Source organism: Lygodium microphyllum, chromosome 10 (assembly GCF_053477565.2).
Source record: "Lygodium microphyllum isolate KBCC chromosome 10, Lygodium_microphyllum_v1.1.10, whole genome shotgun sequence".
Taxonomy (NCBI): Eukaryota; Viridiplantae; Streptophyta; class Polypodiopsida; order Schizaeales; family Lygodiaceae; genus Lygodium; species Lygodium microphyllum.
In genome coordinates, this window is record NC_141144.1 from 116,266,702 (window position 1) to 116,289,058 (window position 22,357).

Below are 22,357 nucleotides of genomic sequence, written 5' to 3' on the forward strand. Positions count from 1 at the left end.
CCATTTACGGAGCGGGCCCGTGAAGACTAGTGGCTGGGAGGGGGTGAAGGGGGACGCGACCCCCAATGGGAGCGCGCCTTCGGATCCGATCCCAAATACACGCCCTACAGCCACTCGTTCTGATCTGCCAGCGCTGACGTGGCCATTTCATGGCCGCCAACGTGGCAGCATCCACGTCATTCGCCTTTCCCTTCTCGCGACAGAGAGCGGGAGGGGGTCCTCCCGACTCCCCCCCGCCCCGCTCTCTCTCTCTCTCTCTCTCTCTCTGTTCGCCGTGTCTGTCTCTCTCTGTCTCCTGTCTGTCTCTCGTGTCGGAATCTCCTCCCCCTCTCTTTTCCTCTCCCCCTGCGCTCCCTTCTCAGCCGCCTTCTCCAGAACGATCCATAACAAGCCGTCATCGAGCTCCAGCTGTGCGCCCCCCTCCCCCCTTGCCCCTTTGTCCCCCCTCTCCTTGGCTTGCCATGGTCTCAACCCCGCTCTCTCTATCTAAGACGAATCGAAGCTTTGGCTTCCCTTACCCCTCTGTCTGATCTAGCCCTCCCTCTCCCCGCGAGAAGGCTTCTCACGCTTCTTGATACAGGATGCGCCCGGGGTTTTCGAGCTACCTCTACCTCGACACTGGTCAGAACAGAATCCCCTGCCTTCCTGGCCTATGCAGAGCTCAGCATTAGGTTTTACAGCGAAAGTCCCTTTTTAAACTTAACAGGTCATCCCTCCCTGCAGCGATCTTGGAAGGGTACACCATGTCCACCTGGGATTCCCATGGAGTTGCCGAGACCGCATGGCCAACGGTACGATTCCTCCTGTTTTACATAACGAAATCTCATTACACTTCCTGTCCATTATCACAGAATTAGTTCTCAGTCATGGTGTGGACTTGATGCCGCTGAGAGTTTGTAAACTTTATTTTCAATGCATGAAATGTCTTTGGTGCAGTTCGATGAGATGGTATGGAACGAGTTTGAAGAAACAGGGGATCACACTGTTCCGGAGTCAGAAGGTTCAGTCAAGGCTCCGTGGGGATCTAAACTTAGTTCTGCAAGTGAGATTCCAGGCATTCCAGGTAGGGTTTTGGTCCAAACTGCTCAAAACCCTCCATATACAGGTTGCTCTTTTCCAAATCCTTCAAATCAGGAGATTGATGCGAGTCAAAATCGACAGTCTGGTTGTTCTTCTGGGTCTGAAAGAAAGCCTTTACCTCCAGGAAAGGGAAGCTGTGGCAATTCTTCCACTGCATACTCGAGCATGTCAAACGTCAGGACAACGAACATGCCCAGTACAGTGAATCCACAACGTCTCAGTGAAGGGGAAAGAGAGTTTGGGAAGGTGTCCAATTTCGATCCTACTGATTATGACTTTGAAGGCGCTGATGGGCTTTGCAAAATTGAATCTGGTTATCAGGATGATGGTACGGATATACTGAATGGTTCTTGCCAGTTCTTGTTGAATGATATTTGTCCCCCTGGAGGAGACCTTGAATTTCTGGAAGAAGTGCAGGATGAAGGTAAAGGAAACAATCTACTGGAGTATGGTTGGGAGAATTGCACCAACAATTTGGAGGATATGGGAAAATTATTTTTGTAAGCCTCTTCTCATCAGCTCTATGCTATTTAGGTTCTAGTTATGTTTAGGCACTGACAATTTTCAGGGGAAAGGAAACTGATGTGGTGCTTTTGGTGGACAGAAATAATGGCCCTGTGTTTCCACAATCTTTCAATGATGCCTCTGAAGAAATGCTTTGGGAGTCCTCTTCTCCTGCTGTAGGGAACAGCCCTGGAATTATGTACCAATCCTTTAGGGAGTGTACAGAACATGACTTGGAGCATGAGGAGTCTGAATTGAAAATGGAGCTTCCTCCTTGTGGAACTTCTGAAGCATCTCTTAATATGGAAGTTGAGGAAGGAACACTGGGCCATACTCTTCCATGGCATGGAGAGTGTTCTGCTGCAGTTAATATAGTGAGTTTTCCTTTTTGTGGACCTGCAGACAAGCAGGTTTTTCGCACAGCCAATACCATGGAAAAACCAAGGGATGACCAGGTGTGTACATGTCCTCCATGGGTGTTTGGATCTTTCTATTCTTTCTAAAGCCTCTGGCTGAATAATCACGTTGTTTTGCAGTCATTAGAGGTGTTGGAGGGATCAAGCATGCCCTCTGGGAGCTTGGAAGAGGACAAAAAAGTGAGTAATTGGAGGCGAAGATTCACTTTGGTTGCCCTGTGGGTTGTTTATTGTCTTACACTCCCCTTCTTTCCAGGTGAACAAAGTAAGACGCCATGGTGTCCGCACAAAGAAGCTCGATGAGAAACCAAGAAAGCAGAGCACTGTACGAAAACCATATTCAACTTCTCACAATTCTGCACAGATCAAAAAGCCTCAATTACCATATGTGCCAATATCTTCTGCCATGCAAGATTTTCCAGCTCTTTCAATACCAATCTCTCAAATAACACAACATCCCATGCCTGATTCTCCAAGCAATATGCACTGCCCTCGGCCTGTTCCATTTGTTCATGCTGGATTTGGTTTTCCTGCTCATCGTATGCCTATTGTGATTCCGAGCACCTCTGTAGCTCCAGTGCAACTGCAACATGCACAGCCGGTTATGATTGGCCATCAGCCGGTTCTCTCTGAATCTTCAAAGCATCATCAGGTTGGAAACATGAACCAAATACCTGCTGAACCTCCAAGAGGATCATCTACCATGACTCCCAAAGAGAAGATTGAGAAGCTTCGCTGGCGGCAAAAGATGCAGGCCCAGTTGGCAGTTCAGCAGCAACAGCATCAACTAATTAATGAGCATCTTTTACTTGAGAAAAAGCAGTTTCAAAGAAAACCACAGAGCCAACCCAGAGCCACAATCAACTGTCCAGAAGAGGCTGCAGGGGAACGGCTATTATCCTCACAAGTTCCAGAACCAGTAGTCTGGAAGGAGGGATTGGATCTGAAGACTGATGTGGCAACAGAAGACGGGGATGAATCCTTACCTGCAACTGTGCTGCAACAGCTATTGGATATTGCCACTCAAGTATGGGCATTACCAAATCCAGTATCTTCATGATTCTTAATAAATTCAGCTTCATGTCTACAGTTCAGTTTGAAAGATCTTATGAATGGCTTGCTGACCTGTACAGTTGGATCCTAGAACACGCTTGTGCCTACGAGATGGCTTCCAACGCCTAGCAAGAAGTGCAAGGCAGCGGCGCAGTACAAATGATGGTGGAAGCAACATCAGACGCAGTGCTGAGGTTTATAAAGGATCTATTGGTCTGGACTCATCTTCAAGCAGTGAACTATCTTCTAGTGGGAGGTATATCCCTGCCTTCATTCTGAGTGTAAATAAGTGACACTGCACTTCAACCTCTTGCATTGGTATTTGTCTTCTCTTTGTTATGTATTCAAATCATGTGCTTGTTTGGACCTTCATGACCTTGATGTTAGGTGAATCAACATTGATGCACGTGTAATGTTTATATTTCTTGTTGCAGATTTTTAACTGTTGCAGAGATAGTGGAGACAGAAACGAATCCAATTGATAGGTTTATTGCACAGCTCTTGTTCCACAAACAGTTCTCTCCATCCTTTGGGAATTTCACTTCAATCATTGATGCACATGATGAGAACTTGCAGCTTCAAAGAAGGCCTTCTACATGGCAGGCAGCCCTTCCATCACCAGAAGTTTCACCTGCAACTGGACCTTTGAATGTGAAGGGCAGTTCATTTCCTAGTCATGATGTACCCACATGCAGTAATAATGGGGAGAGGTTTAGTGGTACTTCTGCTTGTCAGTCATCTTCCAATGCATCAGATTTAGGTTTGGAAGGAGATTCTCCTTTGCAAGTCAAAGCCCTTCCATCCCGCCATTTAGAAGACAATATTGAAAGCAAAGAAGGATTTGCTTCTTATGGAAATACTGACAGTAGGACTAGAAGCGGCAGTTCTGCATGCAATGGAGTGGTCAGTGACCCTGATCCAGAGGGACAGGTGTACCAAGACAATTTGTCAGAAAAGGGAGTGCAATCTCCTTTAGATGGAGGGTTATACCATGAAAGTATACTGGATTTACCAGAAAAGAGAATGCTGTCCACCAGCAGCTTGAACTCAAGGGATGATCCGGAAGAACTAGTGAATATCCAAGCTGCGAGTATGCAGTCTCTAGCTTCCAAGGAAGCATCAGAATGCTCTTTGCAAGACAAGCACGTGGCTCCTTCACCCCCAATGTCTATCAACTTCATTGGTTTCAATGAGTTTGGGGAGACACCAACAATGGAGCTAAAAGAACCTTAGATCTGATTGTTTATTTTTTGAGAGTGCTAGTCACCCTTGGACTGCAAGGTGTGTGACATCTTAACCCATGAAAAAAATGAAGCAAATGGGTGAGACAAAATTTTCCCCATCTTGGGTGCAGCATTCCAGAGCAGGACAGCAAAAGGTTTTGTATTCTGCAACTTGTACATTGTCAATCCACTATTTGTAACATGATCTGTCCCTTTCTAATTGTGTTTGAGGCGCTCCCTCCATCTTCTGTTCTCTGTTGGAAGGTTTAACCCTTCCTTAGAAGCCGATTACTTTTTGCTGTAAAACATAGGTTTCTTTGCTTTCCTCCGGATTGTTAAGTCAATCCACTGTGATGTGGAATATGTTCTAACCTTGTTTTATGGCTCCTCTCTTTGTGTGGGCGTGTGCATGAATGCATGCACAAAGAAGGCGTGCATGCTTGTTCACACATGTACATGTGTGCACGTGCATGCTGGTGTATGCATGTGTACTTCAGGGGAGTTGTTCAGAATGTAGGTCCTAGTAATCAACCCTTCTTTGTGCATGCTTGTTCACATGTGTACATGCGTGCATGTGTATGCTGGTGTGTGCATGTGTACTTCAGGTGAGTTGTTCAGAATGTAGGTCCTAGTGATCAACCTGGAAGGAAAGATGAATTATAACAGCTCTGATGGCCATGAAGCTTTGGATCATTTGCGCTTCAATGGAGGATTGCATGACACTAACCAAGAATGCTATGGTAGACAACTCTGGTACTTGAAATTAGGCCACTGTAGCATCCCATAACCAACTATTCAAATTGGTAGACTACTCTTGTAATCATTGTCCTCAAATTGGCAATTTGCCACTTAAATACTGTCTTTTTTTTTGCTTCCCAGCTTTAAAAGCAGGATGGAAAATTTTGAAGTTCGGCTGCCTTTGTACAATTATTTGAAGGGTGGGAAATTCAAGCTTCTGTCTTGTTGAAGCAGACAAGCTATGTGTCATGCTTGCATGCAAGGCTTTGTGGGATTGTTAGGAAAGTTAACATTTGAGTTAAGCTCCTTTGAGTGAACATTGGACTGGGGTTGCTTGTAACCTCAAGTCGTATTACTTCTAGCCTTTGTAAAGCTTGACCTATGTCACCTTTCACTTAATTTAATTGACCACGATTGGTTAAGAGGCTTAACATGAAGAACCACTATGCTGACCCAGCATAGCATTGGGCCGAGCTACCTACAGTTTTCCAAGATTGGCTAAGGGGTTTAACTTGAAGAACCACTGCCCAACATAGCATTGGGCCGAGCTGCCTATCAAGCCACTCACTACATTACCCGTTGAGCCAATCCAGTTAAAAGGCCAAGTATTTAGAGCAAGCCAAGAGGGGTGGAGCATTGTCAGTTCCACTAGCCTACGAAGTCCTCCATGAGCACAAGCGAGTGGAACTAACAGAGCCAAGGACCATCAGTAGCAAGAGTCCAAGGAAAAAAACTAGCCAAGTAGAGTGCGTTATTTTTGTGAGCTTGATCTCTTACGAGGCATAGTTAAGCTCCACCCGGGGCCCCCCCGGCGGCTCTAGCCACGTATTGTTCCGCCGCAGCCATGCTCTACCACGCACAACCCGCCCCATCCACGCTGCGATTCTTGCAATGCTCTGGTCTGGCCATGCCTTTGTCCTCATTTCAACAGTCTCTCAGCTGGTGATGGCAGATGAAGGTGAGTTGAGACGAGAGTCCTCGACCAAGCACGATGAGTGAAGGAGGAAGCTCTATGGGAATGAATTGTGATGCTGTTCTCCATGATTGTGCCATGCCATGCCGGCTCAGGTTAGATATCAAGTGGGGTTTTTTGTCCCCCCATGTACACATTTGCAATCAACAGGCCGACGTGGACATGGGACATGCTGGTGAAAAATCATTATGGTAGAAAAAGGCTCTGCACGTATGCATGCCCCATAGCCATGCGTTCCATGAGAGGGGTCCCCCAAACACACACACACACACACACACACACACACACACACACACACACTCTCTCTCTCTCTCTCTCTCTCTCTCGCATGGAGAAGGAGATCTGCTGTGCATCTCTGAAGCAAAGCCCTTTCGGCAGGCCGCCTTCGCCTTCTCTTCTATGCTGGCCTTGGTCGCTCCGGCCTTCTTCTATGCTGCGTGGAAACTCCTGCTCGCCTTCTTCTGGCTCAGGCTCCTCCGCATCAAGCGAGCCTTCGAGGCCCAAGGCATCCGATGCCTGCCCTTCCGCCCCCCGCAGCCTGCGTAGAAGCTCCTGCTCGCCTTCTAGCTCCTGGCTCAAGCCTCTCCGCATCAAGCGAGGCCTCGAACGTGGAAGCTCCTACTTGCCTTCTGGCTCCTGGCTCAGGCCCCTCCACATCAAGCGAGCCTTCGAGGCCCAGGCATCGGATTTGGCTCTTGACTCAGGCCTCTTTGCATCAAGCGAGCCTTCGAGGTCCAAGGCATCTGGTGCCTACCCTTCCGCCCCCCGCAGCCTGCATGGAAGCTCCTGCTCGCCGTCTGGATCCAAGCTCAGGCCCCTTCGCATCAAGCGAGCCTTCGAGGCCCAGAGCATCCGATGCCTACCCTTCTGCACCCCACATGGCAACCAGCAGGAGCTCGTTTCCCTCTTCCAGGCCATGCTTGCGAGTCCCATGGCCGAGATCTCCCATGACATCGTCCACCGCACCCTCCCTCACCTCGACCACCACTGGTCCAAGCTCTACGGTCTTCCAGCTTCTTGTTCCATTAATGACTCAATGCCCATTCTTGTGTCTCTGTGACTGCTCGATTCGTACCGATTGATCGTGTATGCTGTCTTGTGTCTGCTGCCAACAGAGTTTCAATGATAACATCCTGATCTGTGTCCCTCTCCCCCCAAGTGATCCGCATCCCACAGGTAACCTGTTCAAATTTCCCCATAGTGACACACACACACACACACACACACTCTCTCTCTCTCTCTCTCTCTCTCTCTCTCTCTCTCTGTGTCTCATGGCCCTGAATGCCCCCATGGCTCTAAAACACGACTTCCAAGTTTTCCAAATTTCCAAACCTGCAGCAGGAACTGGAAAATTGGATTTTTTGTCCAGCACAAATAGAACATTAGAACATTAGCATCAATTATACTTTGTCTAGAAGGTAAAGTAATGTATCAAATCCCTAATTTCTTTCTTCACACTTACAAGTCTTTTATGGATGTGAAATTTTTCACATGCCAATTGTATGAATGATATTTCCACATGTGCGAATACCAAGATAAGATTATTCTGTTCATTCCATGCATACCTTGCATCTTGTTATTATATTTACAAAAAATGTATAGAAATCCTTTTTGAAGAACTAAAATTTACACAATATGTTGCAAAGAATGGTTAAGCTTCTAACTTAAACATGGATGCTATGATTTTGATGCAATGTGTGGTTTACAAACAAAATAATGTCATTCATGTACATAGCCTCAATGTCTAATTTATGAGCAATGCCCTCAAATTGTCCTCAATGTCTCGTTTACAAACGAAATAGTGTCATTCATTTGCATGGTTGAAAACTTGAGCCACATTTGACATGTGCATACTTTGTAATGCATGGGATCTTCATATAGATTTTGGATAGTGTTCACTTTGCCATGATCAATCTAAAATGCCCAAATCTTTGCAATCACTTCAAAAAATTTAAATTGTTGATTTGACACCAAAAATGAGTCATTTGATTGTGTATTAGTCGAAGTTTGGAGATGTGTATCAGCCCCTTGTCTTTATTCCTTAGATTTAAGGTCTTTATATAAAGGAATATATGCAATTACACAAATACCTCATTAAAGATATCAACATCAAATGATTAAGGGAAGAGAGAGAGAGAGAGAGAGAGAGAGAGAGAGAGAGAGAGCTAACTTTGCTAAGATGTGCTATTGGTACTATGAGTGCTATAAACTTATGCTTAGGTAAAGACACCGAGAAGACATTGTGTTTAACTTCAACACCCAAGTGTATGATACATAGATGTATTAAAGAGAGAGAGAGAGAGAGATATGGTCACTCCAAGGATAATGTAAAACGTTATGCAAATACTAGAAAATTTCAACATCGAATGGTTGTGAAAACCAAACAAATTTAAATCCTCAAAAGTTAATGTCATGTAAATATATGCCCATACGTGTCGATGCAAGCAAAATATCCATTAACTTGAAGCTTGCCCTATTACTTCATCCTCACATGCCTTATCTAATTTGTCTTGCATTGTTGCCTTCACTTTTTTAGAAGGCTTTGGGAAAGAGGGAAGAGTGCGTAACTGCTCTTTCTGCCTCAAAACTTTCTTATGGTAACCAAGCTCAAAGAATGACCGTGCTCTAGCTAGAGAATTTCCAAAGCCATCCTCAATAGGGTGCAACCTACTAACTGGATGCGCTAGTTGCGACTTTGTTGCCTTTGCTTGTTGGATGGACATTTGCATTTGAAAAGTGAGACATCGAGCAAACTCCAATAGCTCCAAATCACCATCTGCCAAGCACCCATTGTTTCAAGATACCAATAATATCCATTGTAGATAAATGACAAGAATAATCATAGCCAATACCTACCACATTGGGAAAGTGTCTCATCAACAATTTGGTGTACTTGTGTAACCTTAACCTCATTTGACATCGTTGATGAGCCTAGTAAAAAATCACTTTCCATTAATGAATGTCAACTTGTAATAATTTGACAATGATGGTTTCGAGTCATCTATACTTGTAGTGACCCCATGGGGAGACATAGGAAGTGGCTCCTCGACATCAATAGGGTCAAATTCGCATAAGAATCCATAACCTGTAAAAATTTTCAAAGCGTACTTATTTCTCTATTCACCTTACAAAGCAAAGCAAGGTAGTACTAGAAATATAATTACTCACGTGGTATATCTTTGTTGGACAAGATGTACAAGTCCATGGATGCCTTGATGACATGGGAAAAGTGTATACCATTAATCATCATGAACTTGGCCTGATGTTTGCAAAGGTTGTCACGCATGGCCATTCATAGGAGCAACATGCCCACTCATAATTTGCATTCTCCAATTTGTGCCATAAATCACGCTTGCTCAGGCTCTTGACCAAGGCAATCGTATGCTCAACATCTAAGAACCTTACATTGTCATAAGAGATTTCTTGGGCACGTTGCACAGAGCTCGCATAAGGTCCAATATATTAACTTTCTTTTTGAACCCAGCCTCCTTCAACATGTCTTGATACCAATAATAGGAATGACAAGGACTCAAAAGCTTATGTAGAAGCCAATCTACCCTCTGCCCATGAATTGTCTTGCAGACAATAAGAAATCGTGATTTTAGAATACCATGATAGGACTCAATGATACCATTTGTCTCCTGATTCGAGTGTGGTAGGTTGGAGTTGCTCGAATCTACATTCCTTAAAGAGAAAATTAAGTAAAAGTTAGTCAAATAAGAGAGCCAAAAGTATTAGCTAAACTACAAACCCTTACCTATTGATGCCATCCATCCACTGGTCCTTAAAGTACTTGATGAAGTTCTCCTCTTCCTTATATGTATGGAAGAAATCATCCACCAAGTCCATAGCTTCTCGCTTAGTACTCACCTGATTGGTGCTAGCTTGGCTTCACATGTTCATTATTTGACCTAGTGCTTTGAACATGTCTGCCCATTTTGAGGCATTGGAAATCTTCTTGATCAAATTCTTTAACCAAGCTCGTCGAACATGCCAAATGCAAAGGTATACTGGCACACCAAAGACCTCCCTATTGGCAACAAAATACAAAGAGTCTCCAAATGGAATTAGAATGCAACATAAAGTCCCATAAAATAACACATTATATAGAGTAATTAATCTATGCATAGCTTACCTAATGGCTTGTATTTTTGCAAGGGCTTCATCGACCATGAATGCATTAGATTGCCATGATTTTTTGGCATCAAGCAATCAATTTTGAAAGGCCACCAACCACAGTCGAATGTCAACCATGGCGCAAGAAGATGTAATAATCTAGGCAATAGAGACACCAAGATTGTGAATAGGTGAAATTGCAAAAGACCATTCCAATCAACATTAATTAAATTTGTTGCAATGCACACAATAATTACAATATAATACCTTATATTTATTGGTGCCAAAGGTGGCATCCGTTGTCCCCATATGTTTTTGCCATCTCTAGTTGCCAATCGGTTTTCACTCCAAGCACAAATGCAGGTCCTTTTGCTTCATTTTGATAAAAAAAGTTTGGCTCTTATTTGTGACAGCCCAATTGTGCATGCTACGTGCATCATCTGGGTCCATTTGCAATTTTGGGCTTTCATTGTTGGTGGGTTATCACAAACATCAGTGGGGCCAAAGTTGCACCAATACCTATATAATATAATAGAGCATCCAATAACATTGGAAAAATTACTCCACGTTGGGAAAAAATGCTTAATTAGTGTATGTTACATTGTGCTTTGGAAGTATGGATTTACCCGATAAGTTGCGTGTGACTATCTGCCGTTGGACGTAATATTTTACCTGGTGCATTTTTTGATGTCCATTGCTTGCAAAAGCTAGTAGGTGTGTCCTCTCATTGAGATTCACCACATATGAAATCATCCAACCGATCCCTTGAATGAAGGCTATGTTTTGGATCTCAAACTTTGATGATGGATTGGTACATGCCTCCCATTGAAGATTTGAGGCATCAAATGAACCAGATGAGGGTTTTTGAACATTAATTTTTGGATTTGTGATAGTAGGGGTGGCATGTTTGACAATGACAGGAATCATGAAGAATTGCGTAAACACATGCAACAATAGCTTTAGGTGTGAAGGCAAACTTTGCTAAGACTTTCAAAAAAGGAAACTTGAAGAAAGGACAGCTTAAAAAATGGTAGAAGTGATAGCTTGGCAATGGTACACGGGGAGGGAAAGAGCTTGTTGCTGAAAGGAGAAGGGGAGGAGCTTGGAAAAGGAAACTTGAAAAAAGGATTGCATAAAGAATGGAGAGGAATGGAGAATGACGGCGTGTTGCTAAATGGAGGAGGGGAAGAGCTTGAAGAACGAATCTTCTTCATTAGAAATGGGAGGAATTTATGTATTTCAGTTTTGGGTTGGTAGACTTTGAAAGTGCTTGGTTTTAAGTATTTAATATTTAGGCTCATTAAAAGGCATAACATCTTGAATTTCAGGCCAAACTCTATCGACATAGACCCCACCCGGGTGGAGCTTGCGATTGTGATGGCAAAGCTATGATGCGCATCATCCCATCGTGAATGGTGAATTATTCCTTCGTTTTACCCTATGGGTCCTGCCTCTGCTGCAGTTGTACATGGGACAAAAAACCCCACTTGAAATCTAATCGTGAGCCTGCCATGCCATCATCTTGATGTGCCTTTGAGATGATGGAAAATTAGCATAGGAAGACTTTGAATATTTACAATACGTATGCCTCTATTTTCTAAGCACTTATGTGCACCAATTAACTCTTGTCTTTCCTCTTTTAAACTAGAGGGAATGTGGCATCAATTTCCATTATCTAGCTCAAGTCCAATTCTATTTGTTGCTTTTGTTATCTTTTGCCAATCATTTTACTAACTATCCAATGAGTGAAGCGCAACCTCTTTGGGCCTTTTGTATCATCCAAATCATATCGTCTCAATGCAATAAACTCTCCACTCATTTAGTGTCTACAACAATATTTCCCCACCAACTCTAATGCATTAAAAGGTAGGAAATCACTCAAAACAATGATCTCAAAATCATACCTTGCTAGATTTGCATGATTCTTTGCATCGTCCAAACCATGCCAAGATATCATAATATCAACCTCAAAGGTAGGTGTCAAGTTGGAACCAAATATATTTTAATGTCATCCAAGTAAAACGAGCTTTTACGTAATGAAACAAAGTAGACATGGATTATAAAGAATTATGTTGTTGGAAATATGTTTCCTAATGAACGTTGGAAGCTTATAGCTAGTAGTAGAACACATGGATTGAAGCAACCTTGATAGTATCAATATGAAAATGCACATATAGAATCCCCAAATGTTTCCAATGTACCTAAGTGGCTTACATCAAATGGAGATGGTTGAAATTGATGTGGATCTTGGGTGTCTACCACCACTTTCCAACCTTTCTCTATTATATTCCCTAAACATTTCAAGAAATTTGTCAAAATATAAGTTGAAACTCTATGTTGTTTATAGATTTTCTAAATGTTTAAAATTTCTTTTTTTTTTTCAATAAACCTCTTTATCTAGATAAGTTGTTAGTACAATGCTTAAAAGAATAGACATAATCACTTTCTTTGAAGGTTGGACAAGAATGTATGTTATGATTCAATTCAAAGTCTTTAAGAGCACTTTGAGGTAGAAGTCCAATAATGTTTGCAACTCTAAGTGTCTCATTAATGAACTATCTAGGCTTGCATCCATTTTCCATGAGTTTTGATGTTATTATTTTTCTTATCAAAGCCTTAATGATTTGTATGCAATTGATCAATCCAAATGTGAGTATGTGTGCATGCATGTTTGGGCATGCACATACACACATGGACATGTGAGCATATAGGCATATTCATCAACAAAATTTGATAATAAAAAATTCCCATGCATATGAACTATTTGTCACTCATACCACCACATACACACACACCCCTTTCTAGATGCGAAGGGTAAATTCAATTATAATGAATGATAATCCCAAAGTTAAGAATACTTTGAAACTAGTGTCTTGTTCAAAGTCATGGTACATGCCACATGTGAACCACAATAGCTATGCATGTGGACTAGTATGTAAGTCACAATGTGTGTGTATGCACATGTATGCACATGCATGTTTTGTGTGTGTTCATGCATGTATGTACATATACAAACATGAAAATACATGTGCATACATGTATGCACACACATGTTTTGTGTGTGTTCATGCATGCATGTGCATATACAAACTGGAAAATACAATCCTAAAGGGTGCATGTATATTCATGTGTGCACATACCCTCCTAAATGCCAAATTGGAAACTACAATCCAAAAGAGTGCATCGGTATTCATGTGTGCACATATGTGAAATACAAGTACTTTGAATGTCTCAAATTTGTGCACATACAAATTGGAAACTACAATACTAAAGAGTGCAAGCAATATTGTGTGTGCAGATACACTCCTACATACAAAATACAAGTACCTTAAATGTCTCAAATCCAGTAAATGAGTGATTAAACCTTCTATTTTGGGTGTAGTTTTGTTCATAGATGATAGAAATTCAACATAAATAAAGTTATTCAAACTCATAATAGTGCCCAAGAGTATTTGTTTATCACCTTGTTAGTGTATGCCAGGCTATTCACATCCTTTCATGTAAGGTATCCATAAGAACCTTTTTTTATCTTTAGTTCTCATGCTCTATTTGAAAATCAAGGAATATAAGCCACATAATAGTTCTCTTGAGATTATAAGCTTAAAGCTACTAGCTATATGCACATTATTCTTTTAGTAATAGTCAAGAATTGCTATTTTCTTTTTGTGTCACTTCATGTTTATAGTTTGTATGACTATGGATTAGTAATGGTGCTATGAATGTATGCATTCAAATGATGCATGGTCTAGAATACTTCCATGTGGGGGTATGTTGCATAGAGATATTTATATGTAGAATTGGTAAGTTGCATGAAAAAGCTTAAAAAAAAAGATTAATTACAAAAGAATGAAAATGAAAGCTCACAAACATATAATCCCCCTAATATTGCAACCCCCACTTTTTTCAACATGCTTCAGCATCTTTGTCAAAGTCATGATAAGTAAAGGATAATTTCTCCACTACTATGGCCAAAAGTTTATCCCTTGTTTTTGGGGATTTCCAAATTTCTCATTCATATTGCCCTAGGCATGAATGAGTTTGTGCACCCAAAAATCTTTCCAATTTCCTTTCCTCTTGTTGTCATTATCATCATCATCAATGAGGTCCACCACTCATTTCTTCTTTTAGGTACATTGCTTCTTGGATAAAGCACTTTTTGACACTTCATTGACAAGGTCTAGGACCTTTGTCCTTGAAGGTTTGGCATGGGGTTTTGTGGGAGCTCTAGCTCAATCACCAAGACCCACTGGCTGCTTATTATTTCAAGTGTTTCAAGCCAAGTGCAATGGCTACCTCTCACATAGCCATACACACTCTCACACCTACGAGTGTAGGGAGCTTACATTCATACTCGATCAAGTTGCCTCCTCCCACAAGCTCTTTGGTAGCTCCATGATCCAAGGTGCAAGCTTCAATTAGCTCGATCCTCAAGCTCCAAGCTCCCAAGTGCCATTACCACATGCGAGACCAGAGAAGAGAAGAGAAGGAGATGAGAGGAGAAGATGAAGAGTATCTCTACCTTGGTCCCTCACCCTCACACTCACACTCTCACTCCCTCATACTCCCTCTCTCAAGCACAAGCACAAGCACAAGCAAGATTAATAAGAAGAAGAAGAGGAGAGCTTGTTTTGGCCACACATAAGAATGAGCTTTTTCATTTACTTTTTGTTTTTTATACATACACTACTTCTCTCGGGCACCCATCCCCTTTTTTACATGATCGGTCATTTTAGCCTAGGTCAAAATTTCTATTTCCCTTCCTATTTACATTGTTTTTTCATCCATGCCCATCTACATTTAAAAATTGCATAGGAGGGAGCCTGGTGCTCTTTTACAAGGATTTAGAGTGCGCTTTTATATTTAAAATGCGCATTTCCCCTTTTGCACTTCCCTTGGACTTTTAATTTTGCTTCTTGCGCTTTTGGCCCTTTTCCTTCATCTTTTCCATTGGGCCGCTTTTTTTTTGCTTTGTCTTATATTTTAAAAACTTCTCTTTGCTTTCTTTTTTCTTTTTTTGCACTAGGTGAGAGGAGCAAGATAACACCCAAGACATGCTAGAAAAGAGTGTAATGATGCAAATTTAAAGTGGAATTTAAAGCTCGACAAACACAAAAGACATAGATCCAACAATTTGATGTGACTGTGGAAAATGGGAATGCAATAGTTGCATATTTTTCATACTTTTTATGAGTGTCAAAACATGACTTCTCTACCGTTCAAGACCTTAATCCAGATGCATAAGATTTTTAAAATGTGAAATCGGTCGCCAGACAGGGAAGAAACTGGAGCTCGACACCAATAAGATCAAAACTGAGCCAAATTTTAAGTGGGCATGGCCTTTAGTCTTTGGGAGGGTCCAAAAGGGCCGTTAAATTTTTTTTTAAATCAATCAAAAGGGATGGGGGTATTTCAAAAATGGTGCAAAAAAAAACAATGCCCCTCCATGGCGATGATTTGGAGATTTGGGGGGTGGAGAGGCTGAAAACAAGTGCCCAAACTGATCATTACCATGGATTCTCTAAATTTCTCACTTCCAATTGCTTACTTATGTACGTAAAATGGCTACCTAGATAGAGATCTCCAAATTTAGTATTTCTCTCTCCTCTCTCTCCTCTCTCTCTCTCTCTCTCCTCTTGATGCATGTTTCTATGGTTCATCTATGAGAGAAGGGGGTGGACTGATTTGAGAGATTTCGATTGGGAGATGCTGCTGAGACATGATGGAGTGTAGAATGATGTTTGGAGGAGCATTAGTAGCTATTAGTGAGCATCATTGGCCTTTCGATTACGAGATAGGTGTGAGATAAAGTGTAGGTTTATGAGGGCTTATGAAACGGTTGTGGGACAAACTCCCTTCAGGTTGACCTACAGAACTGAAGCAATTCTACCTATAGAGTTCTTTGTTCCTAGCCTGAGAATTTCTCATAAAGATAGATGCGATGGAAAGGAGGCATGGACAGAGTGCCTAGTTGAGCTAGAACGCCTATCAGAAACTCGACTTCTAGCCACCCATGCGCTAATATGCGAGAAGACAAGACACAAAAGCTGGTTTGACAAGCATGTTAAACAACGAGATTTCAAATAGGGAGACTTAGTACTCTTGTATTTTGTCAAGGGTCATCAACAGAAGATGAAGTTTAGAGACCTAGGGCATTTCAGTGTTTGCGCCATCAGAGCAGAACCGGTAATGTGGAACTCGAAACCCTGGAAGGAGAGTAAGTGATAAATTTTATCGTTTTATTATAGATATTGATTGTAAATGGTTGAAAATGATTACTCTTGATTGTGAATGATCTATTTTATGAGAAGCATTAAGAAAATAAGCAAGAATTAGTTGTCTATTGATTTATAACATAAAACCTGTAAAATTGCGATTTTAGGGTAAATCATGGATTTTGGGGGGTTTTGATGTGTTAATGGTATTCTCATGGGATGAAATCAGAGATGAAAATAAATCTCAGCAAGTCTAGTCAAGTCACATCAAAAAATAAAAAATATCAATATTTATTATTAAATAAAAAAAGAAAAAATAGAAAAATAAGTTTTTTGTGCTTAAAAAATAAGAAAAAATAATATATGTGTTCGTGGATATATGGTAGGACTGAAGCATGAGGTTTAGCTTCACTTTAGCCCTATCTTTATATGAAAGTGAGTATTTATTGCTCTTTATGAAGAAAAATACATAAAATTGCTCTCTAAACCTACCAGCGAATGCACAACCCTAAACGGTAGGCAAAGGAGGGGGTAATAAGTGCTCATTACATGTTGAATTTGATTTTTTCTGTTGCATTTTATATATAGGATACATGTGTTTTGAGAATTAAAGGGTTCAGTAGCACAACAAGCATGCTCGGTGCTGTTGACCCTATCCAATGTAGCAATTATGCTTAGAATGAAAGCACGAAAAGAAATGGTTTCACGCTGTAACAATGCTATTTTAAATAAACAAAAATGGTTGAGCATAATGAGTCATTCACAGTTGCATTGCATTCAACACATGTTATCATCTTGGATGTATGGCAATGATCTTCATAAACATTGACCCACGTTGAGGGTGAGGTATCCTAAGCCGTAGGGCTAGCGATTGGTTTATTTGGGGAGGAGTGTGCAGTGAGGATCATATACTATCTCCTAGAATGATTGATTAAAAGAGAGGACTATGTATCATAGGTTCTTTATGTTTGAACGTCGTATCTTGGGGCCAATCCTTGAGGTGTAGGAGAGCCGAAGTGAGCTACAACAATTAGCTTAGAGGTGCTCTCTATGTCTATTTTACATGGTGTATAACACCAATATGTGTAGGGGCTCCCTATGAGGAGTTTGAAAGGGATTTTTTGGACTATAAACAATACAAATGCCATTTTAAGTTAGGTTAGAGTAAGTAGCCTCCAAATGCTCCTAGTCGTAAGGCTGTGGGGTTTTTTGGTTGAGCATAGGGGCATGGCTAGAGCCTTAGAGCTAGTGTCAAGTCCATTTTAGGTCTTGATAGGTAGTGCATTTGCGAAGAGCCGCTAATAAGTGGCAGTGTTCAAATCTTGTTTGATAGGGACCATTTTATTAGTGTATGACAAAAGGTGGTGAAATAGATCCAAAAGACCATCAAGCCGAGCTTCAGAAGCAAGAAGGAGCTGAAAGGGCTTGATGGTGGAGCAAGATTATTAAGAGATATTCTCCTCAATGGAGTGGTTGGATATCCCTACAAGGGAGGGGCTTTAGCAATCCTAGTTCCACGAATAGTCCGTTAGGAGGAGGAGGAGGAAGTTCTAGTACTTTCGCTCTTCTAGTTAGTCAGCCTACTTTGAGTGGGATAATAGTTCCCATAGTTCAAGGACCTTTACCGAATCCAATCGTAATGGTGCAACCCATTGCAATCTGAACAAGTTTGTCTTACTTGCAAGATTTAGGATTTTCTCTTTTTATTTTTAATGGGTTAGCAGAGGAAGATGCAGAACTTCATATTAATGAGTTTCAAAATTTAATGTTCAACTGTCGGATCCAAGATAAAGGACACTTGACAATGTTCTTTAATATGACTCTGAAAGGACGAGTTGTAGTATGGTATCATAGCCTAGATGCTAGAACCATATCTACAATTGATCTATTTTTTGTAGCCTTTCGAAGAGAGTTTGCCCTTGAAAGGGGAGGTCAATATTGGCTATGTGTTCTCAATGTAACATGTTAGGAATCTCATGAGAATGTTTGAGGCTATGCTAAGAAACTAAATGAAGTATTTTATAAATTACAGACTTATATTCCCATTCGAGCTGCTACTCAACTCCAATATTTTTTGTATGGATTGGACTTTAACATCTAGGTGCAATTGAGAAGTGTTGCTCTTGTCGACATTGATATGGCTATTAACACAAGTAGAGGAGATAGAGTTGCGATTACAAGCAGCCTATACCTCTAGGAAAAATTGGAATTTTAGTCTAGGTGTTGGAAATACTTTGGCATTGACAAATGGAGATTAAGGGACACCCATGAGTACTTCAAATGGGAAAGAAAGCATGATTTGAAATGTGCCCATGTTGCTAGCTTCTCCTAGTATGATTATGCCTATGGTCAGTTAGATGGCTCCACCAAATGTTGAAAGCTAAATGACAAATTTTAATATTGTTCTAGGAAATCAGCAGCCAATTCCAAATCAAGTGTTTAGGCCAATGGAACAACAGGTAGATGATTACTACTATTAGCCAAGTGCCTTGAATGTCCTTAGCAAAGTTAAGGATATGATGAAGCACAATACTGACATGATCATTGAACAATACATGAAAATAGCTGTTGATGTCAATTTCTTTAAGAAGTAGTAGAATTTAATAGGGAGTCGATGCCTAAAGAGGGTGCCCCCTCAAGAATTAGCTGTAAGTGGTGTGGTGGCCAACATTTCCCTAGGAATTGTCCAAATGTTAAATGTGACATATGTGACAAGTCTAGCCGCTTAGCTAGTACATGTTGGAGCAAGATTAGCTCTCTCCAACAAGGAAGTAAACATGAGGTCCAACCAACCACCGAGAACAATGAAATAATCTCCAGTAAGATGAGGGACATAAACAAATATTGCAAAGAGGGAAGGCTATTGTAGAGGAGCTATCCAATAGCAGTGGAGTCAGTCTCATTGAAGCTATACATGTCAATGGCACTGAAGCTTTTAATCTATGGGTCATTACAAGAGGTCAAAAGGGTAAAAGATGGTGACAAAGACAAGGCAAAACCTATCGAGGGAAATCCTAAGCAAGATGATAAGGGGATGTAAGTCCTTAACCTTGATGTGGAAGGTGGACCTCTAAAAGGTGTTGATAGTAAAGATGACCCCAAGAAGCATAAGGAATTGCCAAAAAAGAAGGCAAAAGCCAAGAAAGAGGGACCAAAGCTTGTTCAAAGAGCAAAGGAGAAAATGGTTTGGCAAAAAGAGAACTATTGCTAACTATTATGAATTTGATTTAGCAAGTTCTCTTTGTGAGGTTAAGTCGGATATGAATCTCCTATAGTTGATTACGCTGTTTCCAAGAGTACGTAAAAAGTTAAATAATATTCTTCACACTGGGTATATCTTGGAGCCGTTGAGAATAGCGTGGGTAGGAGATGATTGGTTTAAGCATGCTGAAAAGCATTGTCCAAGGGTAGCATCATACGTTGATGGCATATTAGTGGATGCCTCCACGATTCTTTGAATGTCTGATGACATATTAAGGCAACTTGAATTTTGCATCATTAAAGTCCATATGATTGTTGCTAATGTGGAACTCATTTTGGACTTTAGGGTTATCAGGTTTGTAGGGAAGCTTAGCTATCAAGTATTGCTAGGTAGGCCATGGACCTCACAAGTGGACTATCACATTGATATACCCGTTGATTGGTTGATCTTTGGTAGAGGTACCAAAGATTAATCTAAATAAAATTAAACCTTATTATCTTTAGGCATACTGATGAGATAACTATCTTGCAGGTCCATGTTGGATTGATTGAAACCTGTAAGAGAGGTTGAAAGTTGATTGATGGGTTAGCTAATTCCCTACTTAGAACACCCATACTTTGAACAAAGATACCATCAATGAAGACTTATTTGGTGGAGCAAAGGTTATACAGTGATTGAGCAAGAAGATGGTGTTGAGATATCGAGCTCCACTCGTGATATGCCAGGGTGACCATTGTGCATTTATGTCACCGACTTGTCAGTTGCAGATGCGATTGGTACACCGCCCATGAATAATAGCTAGATGACAACTATCCGCTATCCTTATCTACTCCAGTTCGTGGCTCAGTTAGTATGCCACCTTAGTTGAGTTTGATTTGAGACCCATATATAGGGTTCTTCTATTTCTATGTACTTGAGTTCTTTTTGGATTACACAAACTAAGAAGAGGAAAACTGTTTTTAGCCTCCACCCTTGTGTGTATTCCCCCATTTGTGCAAGCAAGAAAGCTACAAGTGAGACTCCTTCCTTCTCTCCCACAATCTTGACATGGTATCAGAGCCTTGTTCGTGGTAAGGAGCTCAAGAAAGCAAGCCAAGTTTGCGGTGTTCTGGTAAGAGGACCAGTGTTGCTTTCATTTTTCTGTTTTGGGAGCAAGTCTTTGCAGGTAGCATAGCCGGAAAGTGCAAGAGTGCATTGTCTCAGATTGAGACGCCCTTCGTGGTGTAGTAGGAGGGCAGTATATGCTGCGGCAAGGGCTTTAGCCCTTGGTTACTCTTTTTTTTTGATTTGAGGCCATTTCGGGGCCTATTTTGGAGGCGGAAGTTTTCTGCACGCACTCAAGAAAAGGCCTTGTTTTATGCTGTGCGACCACTGTTCTACAGGTCGGTGAAATGTTACCACAGAAATTGCATCGTATGCTTGTGTGCAGAGACATTGGGAGTTACAGAATCATCCTTGTTTCCTGTTTATGCAAAATCGTCACTAGGAAGTGACTGTGTGGCCAAATACCACTTTCGTCAGTTTTGCAGATTTGCCCTTGTGAGGGTGAAGCTGTATTTTTTGCAGTGACAGAATTTTTTGCAGTGTTCTGTAATGGCGTCTGATTGTCTTTCATAGATTGTAACTGAAAAGCTTGACAAGAACAACTTCCAAGCATGGAAGTTTAGAATGACGAATTTCCTTATGGGAAAAGAATATTGGGAATTTGTTGCAGGAAATGAAGAAGAACCAGTTGTTCTTGATGTTCCCAATCAATAGCAAATGCAGGCATTTAAAGCATGGCATGAGAGAGCCAGGAAAGTTATGTATTGGCTGTCTATCAGCATTTCAGACTCTATGATTGTGCATATTCAGGATGCAAGTACGCCAAAGGAGGCATGGGATACTTTGTCAAAAATGTATAGCACAAATACGCAAGCCAGGAAAATGTAGCTCAAGCAAGAGTTGCACAATGTGCAAAGAGAAACTATGAGCATCAATGACTACCACATGAAGGTGAAGAAGATTGCAGATGCACTTGCTTCCATTGGGTCACCAGTGGAAGATGATGATTTAGTTTTTGTGACCTTGAATGGTCTAGGAAAGGATTATGCACAGTTTCGAACATCCATTTCCGTCCATGAAAGATTTCCTGATTTTGAGGAGTTAATTGCTCTTCTAATTTTGGAGGAGTAGAGAAATGGTGGTGCATCTTCTTCAGGAGGAACTTCAAAAGAAGCTGTCTTCTACTCAAATGCTGGAAGAGGTAGAGGTAAAGGTAGAGGAGGCTGATCTAGAGGCTGTGGTAGAAATCAGAATATGCAGCAAAATCAAGAAAACCAGTCCTATGGAGGAGGATGTGGTAACTCTAGAGGCAGGGGGAGCGAAAGAGGTCGTGGTGGATGGCAAAGAGACCAAAATGCAAACAGTAATGTTGAATGCTACTACTGTGGTAAAATGGATCATATGGCTAAAGACTGCTATAAAAAGCAGAATGACATCATGAATGGAAAACTGCAACAAGGGAATTATGTATCTTCTAGTAGACAGGGTGATGACAGAAATGAGCATTTGTTTATGGTGCAGCACATGACCAATTCTGTGACAAGTGCAAAAGAAAGTAACGATGTGTGGTATGTTGACTCAAGTGCATCAAACCACATGACAGGTAATGCAGAATGGATGGAGGATGCAAGGAAAATGGAAAAACCAGGATTTGTGGAGATAGATGATGATACTACACATCCTATTGTGCAGATTGGAAAAATTCCATTGTCTATGCAGGATGGGAAAAAGAAATACATGTTCGATGTATTTCATGTCCTGAATATCACCAAGAGTCTGGTTTCTGTTGATCAAAT

At 41.2% G+C, this 22,357-nt stretch overlaps 1 protein-coding gene across 3 annotated transcripts; it reads left to right on the forward strand.

Annotated features, from left to right (window-relative positions):
- The first annotated feature begins 238 nt into the window (after nucleotides 1–238).
- Nucleotides 239–5,139, forward strand: LOC148030470 (uncharacterized). Of its 3 annotated transcripts, XM_087686799.1 has the most exons (8): nucleotides 239–791; nucleotides 937–1,063; nucleotides 1,205–1,580; nucleotides 1,685–2,039; nucleotides 2,121–2,180; nucleotides 2,257–3,027; nucleotides 3,134–3,309; nucleotides 3,488–5,139. In XM_087686799.1, the coding sequence occupies exons 1-8, from the start codon at nucleotides 744–746 to the stop codon at nucleotides 4,284–4,286; spliced, it is 2,712 nt and encodes a 903-aa protein (XP_087542925.1). In that variant the 5' UTR covers nucleotides 239–743; the 3' UTR covers nucleotides 4,287–5,139. The 3 variants fall into 3 exon arrangements, with proteins under 3 accessions (XP_087542925.1, XP_087542924.1, XP_087542926.1); XM_087686798.1 differs by having other exon boundaries at nucleotides 937–1,580; XM_087686800.1 differs by lacking the exons at nucleotides 239–791; nucleotides 937–1,063 and having other exon boundaries at nucleotides 1,211–1,408; nucleotides 1,498–1,580; nucleotides 3,488–5,138.
- Nucleotides 5,140–22,357: the final 17,218 nt, after the last annotated feature.

What these genes read in the sequence shown, in the direction of transcription:
- LOC148030470 (XM_087686798.1), top strand. Translation starts at nt 744, where the DNA reads ATGTCCACCTGGGATTCCCATGGAGTTGCCGAGACCGCATGGCCAACG. An exon ending in CCGAGACCGCATGGCCAACG is followed by an intron (nt 792 to 936) that starts GTACGATTCCTC and finishes TCTTTGGTGCAG; the next exon opens with TTCGATGAGATGGTATGGAA. An exon ending in GAACTATCTTCTAGTGGGAG is followed by an intron (nt 3,310 to 3,487) that starts GTATATCCCTGC and finishes TTCTTGTTGCAG; the next exon opens with ATTTTTAACTGTTGCAGAGA.